The 6,575-nt window shown below is 56.6% G+C and overlaps 1 protein-coding gene across 1 annotated transcript; it reads right to left on the bottom strand.

The window, feature by feature from the left end:
- Positions 1-1,155: 1,155 nt before the first annotated feature.
- On the bottom strand, positions 1,156-6,575 carry RPS4X (ribosomal protein S4 X-linked). Its single transcript, XM_069867607.1, has 7 exons — positions 6,513-6,575; positions 6,217-6,294; positions 4,754-4,934; positions 4,237-4,334; positions 2,632-2,803; positions 1,823-1,980; positions 1,156-1,317 (listed from the first exon to the last, which is right to left on the bottom strand). Exons 1-7 carry the CDS (start codon positions 6,513-6,515, stop codon positions 1,216-1,218), a joined length of 792 nt encoding a protein of 263 aa, XP_069723708.1. The 5' UTR covers positions 6,516-6,575; the 3' UTR covers positions 1,156-1,215.

Raw genomic sequence — 6,575 nt, 5'->3', positions numbered from 1 at the left:
CTCAGCGCCGCGGCGGGAACGCAGGGGACGTGAATTAACGTCAGCGCCGCAACGCCATTGGCTGAGAGCGCTGTCAGTCAGAGCCGGGGCGGGGCTTACGGGCAACACCACCACCCCATTGGCTGAGGGGCCATAACGCAGAGCCGCGGCGGGAATGGAGGGGGCGTAGCTTAACGTAAATAGAGCCATCCCATTGGCTGAGAGCGCTGTCAGTCAGAGCCGGGGGCGGAGCTTATAGTCAACGCCCCGGCCCATTGGTTGGAGCACGGGGCGGGCGCTCCACATTTTGTTTCTTTTTTTTCCATTTCTTTTTCCTTAACTGACCTCTCCTGTACTGCAGTTGTTCCATGCCGGCCGCTCCTCTGCCCCAGGACTTTGCATAAAGTCACAGACACGCGGGACATCCCACAGGGCCGCAGCTCCTGCTGGGGAGGGAATCCTGGGGTCATCACAGCCTCTCGCTTCCACTGCTCTAGAACATGAGGTACAGACCACCCCATCTTCCAAATATAGCTCCTCAAATTCTAGACAGAAAGAGTAATTTCTTCATTCTGAGGGTGGGGAGGCCCTGGCCCAGGTTGCCCAGGGAAGCTGTGTCTGCTCCATCCCTGGAGGTGTTCAAGGCCAGGTTGGACGGGGCTTGGAGCCCCTGATCCAGTGGGAGGTGTCCCTGCCCATGGCAGGGGTGGAACTGGATGGGCTTTAAGGTCCCTTCCAACCCAAACTATGATTCTACGCTTCTGTGAAATCACTGGAGGAGATAATGGCGGACAGAAAACAGAGGGGACACAATCCCCAATCCCCCAGCCTCTCTGCCCGCTTCTGCATCACCGTTGGGTTTCTGCCTCCGTTCTAGGAACACAAGCGATCTAAGAGTTCTGCTGGGAGTAACACTGGTCAGATATTCTCCAGGGATCAGCATAATAACTAACTAGTTGTAGATCTGGATTAATCAGGAGTGGAATAAGCACATGGGTTTCTTCGCTCTAACCCACCCTGAGGCAGACGAAGCAGCAGCCTCTCCCACCAGCACATCCCTGGGAATGACATCCAACACCTTCCCCGGGCCAGAGCAGCCTGGAAAGCAGAATGTGACCTCGCACGAGCCTGGCCAGGCTCCCTCCCCACCATGGGATGCTCCCCAGCCACTCACAGTCATTTTGAAAACGGTTTAATTAAAACAGTAGCAGGATCACAGTCAGCCTGAGCTGGACTTCAGCCGCTGCTCTGCTTGGCCGCCAACCTCTTGTCTCGCTCCTCAGCAATGGTCAGGCGGATGCCCTTTCCGCGGGGCAGGGAGATCCATGGCTTGTTGCCCTGCAGCAAAGTGGAAGAAGTCATCTCACACCCTGAAACTCTGACAGGGGTAGAAGCTCTCTGTCCCAGCAGACACCGGCCCCTTCCCCTGCTGGGCCACGGACACGCAGCCTTGGCACTGGCCTGGCAGAAGCACCGCAGGAAGGTGCTGCGGCCTCTATCTGCCTCTTTTGGTCAAATCCATGAAGAACACACTTCAGCTAAAACTGAACCACCACCCCTACCAGCCTGGACAAGAACCCATGGGGATGGAGAGGCAGCAGAGGCAGTGGGGAATGGGCACTCCGAGCAGCTGCCCAGGTCACATCAAGAGCCGAGCACTGCACAGCTCCCAGCTCTCAGAAGGTTTAAAGACACACAGGGCTGCTTCTTGAAAATGGCCCCATTCTCAAAGTTACAGATGCTTCCCGTTCCCACTCAGCTCGGAGCAGCAAGAACCACAGGGAGCAGAGCAGCCCCCAACTACAGAAGAAAACCCACCCACCGCGCATTCACGCAGGCTCACCTTGCCAATAACAAAGATGTTGGAGAGCCTGGTGGCAAAGCTGTTGCCATTGGCATCCTTCACGTGAACGACATCAAATGACCCAGGGTGTCTCTCCCGGTTGGTGATCACCCCAATACGGCCCAAGTTGGCACCACCAGTCACCATGCACAGGTTACCTGGGGCAAAGGAAGATGGATGTGACAGGAGCTGGCGCCAGGTACCGCGGTGAAGCTCTTCCACTCAGGCTCTTCGAGAGCACCAGTGGAGAAGGGCAGGGACAGGCCTTTAACTGGCCTACAGAGCGGCCACCAGAGCACCTGGTTACACACACGTCCCACAGGAATCCTGGCACACCTCGAGGAGCTAAACAACTCTCAGTCACCATGGCTCGTACCAAACACTGCCCACCTCCAAGGAGGTGACTCTGTACTACTTATCCCAGCTCACAGCTCTGCAAATGCATCCTTCCCCCAAAGCAAAGAGTCAGGAATCTCCACACAGCTCCCTAGAGCTTTCCTCTCACAGCCCCGTAAGAGAGAGCTGGACTTAAGCAACCTCTCCATCAGCTCACTGCTTCTACCTGGTGCTTCCTTGCTCTCGGAATCGCTCCAAGTCCATATGCCACATGCCTCACACTGTGAGCATATGGGAGGAATCCTTGCTCCAGCTCCAGGTGGAGATGCCTCAGGGGAAAAAAACATTCCCTAGGCTGCCACCATTGCCTCTCTACTCTAGAGCAACGACGTCTGGCATTTATATTTAACTTCCACGCTGCTCTCCAGGGTTGGGAAAAGTGCCATGTTTTCCATGGGAATCATCAGTCCTACCTGTGTCAAACTTGATGAAATCTGTGATCTTGCCCGTCTCCAGGTCAATCTGGACTGTATCATTCACCTTGATGAGGGGGTCTGGATAGCGGATGGTGCGGGCATCGTGGGTGACAAGATGAGGGATTCCTTTGGTGCCCACAAAGATCTTCCTCACCTTGCACAGCTTGTACTGCAAACAAAAGCCAACACAGCTCCACTGAGGCAGTGTACAGCACCGTGAACCAAGGGAGCCTTGTTCCCTCCGCAAGTCGCCAGCCACCACAGGCCTCAGACCCCAAGGAAAGGACCCGGACACGCCAGGGCTGTGTCCGGCCCCCTGTCCCAGTGATGCTTCTCCAGGGCTGCCGCAGGGCTGTGCTACAGCCCCATCAGAAAACACCCGTGCTTCGGGAACAGCCGTCAACCTTGCACTTAGGCCTCCCCACAAACACAGGCTGTATTTTCCAGGAAAGCCTATGCCAGGCAGATTCTTCACTTTGCCCTGAAGCCCGCGGTCACACAGCGGAGGCAGAGACTTCTTTTCTTCAGGACCCAATAGATCTGTAACCCTCCTCCAGGGCATCCTGGTTCCCCTACTACCTTTCACCCTCAAACTCCTTCAATAGCCACTTTCGAGACTCAGGAGTCACCGGAGTGGTAGCCAGACGTAACGGCTACCACAACGGGGTGGAGAGGCCGCAGACGCACACCGCAGCCGGCTACGTCACAGCTGCCTCTCCCCTCAGCATCACTGTGTGCCCATCATGCCTTCCCTCGGGGAGGACGGACAAAGGAGATCGCACACTCGCAGCTCTGCCACACCAACACGCTTGGGTTAAGGGAACACACTCAGGACTCTCTCCTTGACATCCAGGGCCAGAGGGCGGTTTTGGAAACACTTCCCTAACAAAACCACAAAGGAGTTCAGGGCTTCCGCACCACAGGCAGTACCATGTAGCACCCTTCAAAGGGGTCCACACGAAAGCTGGGAAGGGGCTCTTGATCAGGGAGTGCAGCAATAGGATGAGGGGGACTCATTTAAAGCTGAAAGAGGGAAAACTGAGATGAGATCTCAGGAAGAAATGATCTTCTGTGAGGGTGGCGAGGCCCTGGCCCAGGCTGCCCAGGAAAGTGGCGGCTGCTGGAGGTGTTCAAGGCCAGGTTGGATGGGGCTTGGAGGACCTGATCCAGTGGGAAGTGTCCCTGCCCATGGCAGGGGGTTGGAACTGGATGGGCTTTGAGGTCCCTTCCACCCTAAACCACTCTACGATTCTTTCTGATCACCATTAGCTAGTGGAGACCTACGCTAAGGCTCACCACACCACAGCAAAGCCACCAACACCCGAGAGCTCTCTGCAAAGGCAGCCCAGCCCAGGCTGACAACAGTCATCTCAGACAACGCGCCTGCAGTCATCTGGGAGTTGTTCTCTTGTCACCAAAAGATATCCCCTTGTCAAAGGCTTTATAACCCAGCCCTGAAGGCCTTGATCTTCTCAAGAATGGCACGGACTCAGCTCTCAAGAAAGACACCCCTCAGTTCCCATTTAGGAGATGCCAAAGACGAAACACCTGCCCGATCAAATCCAACCAGGCCCACACTTAGACCAAGCTAAAGCCTCTCACCTTGGCCTCTTCAGGTGTGATGCGGTGAACAGCAAACCGACCCTTGGTATCATACACCAGGCGGAAATGCTCACCCGTCTTCTCAATGCTGATGACATCTGATTTTAGAGAGGGAAATAAAACAGCAGCTATTACCAGCTATGTCACCAAACGCTGTATTTTAGCATGAAGCACACATTTAGAATAACCTAAAGCCTGCTAAACTACACCTCAGGTATAAATGATAAGGTTCTCTTAACCATAAGCTCACATCTTTTACTGCAATACAGTGCAAATTAGCAAAAAACTGCCACAGGACGAAGTCCAAACAGCACTTCACACACATACAGCAGGCATTTACTGCCTACAAGTACTTGGCACTGATATTCATCGCAGTGCACAGCTCTGAAGTAAATAACAATGACATATCTTGTTCTTTAACTCCACCAGGAAAGCATCTCTCTCCCTCATATCATGCCAGCCTCATAAAACACCACCCTTGCTGCTTGAAGCACCCACCCCAGCCCTCCCTGCTCACCCATGAAGCCTGCAGGGTAGGTGGTGTCCGTGCGGACTTTGCCATCTATCTTGATGAACCTCTGCATGCAGATTTTCTTGACTTCATCTCCCGTCAGGGCATACTTCAGCCTGTTCCGCAGGAAGATGATGAGCGGAAGACACTCCCTCAGCTTGTGAGGGCCTGTTGATGGACGGGGTGCCTGCAAATAGAAGCTTTCTACTGGGTGCTCGAGCACAACAGCAGCATCAGCTGTCCCCAGGAGAATGTGACCACCCCGACAGCTCTGGCAGCAGCACCCAAGGAGAACTGCGTAGAGCCCATCTACTAAGAAAGCAGCCACGGGTTTCAGACTTCTTGATACTCACAGTGGCTTTGCCCCAAGATTTGCCAGCCCCACAAAACACTGCCCGGAACACAGTCAAACCACCTACTGACCCACCCCAGTGAAGAAAAAATACAACAAGAAGGCTAAAAGAGAGCAGCTAACTACCCCAATGCCCTGCAAACAGGACAAATGCAAAAGCTGTTGGCAAAGCCCCTAACAACAAGCCCCTCCCTTCTCTCCTGCACTGCCCAACTGCCCCAGCTCACCGCCACCCCGAGCAGCTCAGAGCAGCACCCCTGAGCGTGCCCACACAGCCCCTCGGTGAGGCTGCGGAGCCACCCAGGCCCGCACAGAGCGGGAAAGGCCACTGACAGGGGCAGAATGATCCCAATCCTGATCCTGGCCCCATCCCCTTCCATGGTGCTGGCCCCGGCTCCAGCCCCATTCCTAATCCTAGCCCATCCCCACACCCAATCCCAGCACTGGCCTGAACCCTCACCCCGGCTCCTAATCTCTCATCACCCACTCCTGATCCCTCATCCCTGCTCCTAATCCCTCATCGCCCACTCCTGATCCTTCATCCCCTACTCCTAATCCCTCATTGCCCACTCCTAATCCATCATCGCCTACTCCTAATCCCTCATCGCCTACTCCTGATCCCTCATCCCTGCTCCTAATCCCACCTTGCCCACTCCTGATCCTTTATCCCCTACTCCTAATCCCTCATCCCCCACTCCTAATCCCTCATCGACTACTCCTGATCCTTCATCCCCTACTCCTACTCTCTCACTGCCCACTCCTGACCCTTCATCCCCCACTCCTAATCCCTCATCGCCTGCTCCTGATCCCTCATCCCTGCTCCTAATCCCTCATCCCCCACTCCTAATCCCTCATCGCCCACTCCTGAGCCTCATAACCCACTCCTGATCCCTCATCCCCACTCCTAATCCCTCATCCTCCATCCCTCATTCCTCATGCTCCATCCCCGAGCCCTCATCCCCCGCTCCCGACCCCTCACCCCTGATTCTCATCCCCGATCTGACACCCCTCCCCATTCCCGATCCCCTTCCCCATTCCCCGATCCCCCTCCCCACTCCCGGTCCCCCTCCCTATTTCCCACCCCCATTCCCGAGCCCCATTCCTGGCCGCCACTCACGAAAACTCCCGTCAGCTTGTCCAGCATCCAGTGCTTGGGCGCAGCCACGCGCTTCAGGTGCTTCTTGGGGCCGCGGGCCTAGGGAACGGACAGGACGTGTTACCGGCCGCCGCCAGGCCAGGCCAGGCCCGGCTCCCCCCGCCTCCCCTCCCCGGCGCCCCCCGCGGCCCCGGCCCCCCCGGCCCGGCCGCCGGGCTCCCTCCCGCGGGCCTCGAGGCGTTGGGGCGGGGGGGAGCCCTCGGCGGGCGGCGGATGGCGGCGGATGGCGGCGGGGAGCGGCCGCGCCCGGCGCTCACCATGGCTGCGCTCCGCTCGGAAAGGGACGGCGCTTCCGGGACAGCGGCGATATCGGCGCCGAG

The sequence above is a fragment of the Phaenicophaeus curvirostris genome, chromosome 13 (assembly GCF_032191515.1).
Source record: "Phaenicophaeus curvirostris isolate KB17595 chromosome 13, BPBGC_Pcur_1.0, whole genome shotgun sequence".
Lineage (NCBI taxonomy): Eukaryota > Metazoa > Chordata > Aves > Cuculiformes > Cuculidae > Phaenicophaeus > Phaenicophaeus curvirostris.
This window is presented reverse-complemented; position numbering and strand designations above follow the sequence as displayed.

What these genes read in the sequence shown, in the direction of transcription:
- RPS4X (XM_069867607.1), bottom strand. An exon ending in TCACACCTGAAGAGGCCAAG is followed by an intron (nt 2,804 to 4,236) that starts GTGAGAGGCTTT and finishes TTTTGTTTGCAG; the next exon opens with TACAAGCTGTGCAAGGTGAG. An exon ending in TTTCATCAAGTTTGACACAG is followed by an intron (nt 1,981 to 2,631) that starts GTAGGACTGATG and finishes CCTTTGCCCCAG; the next exon opens with GTAACCTGTGCATGGTGACT.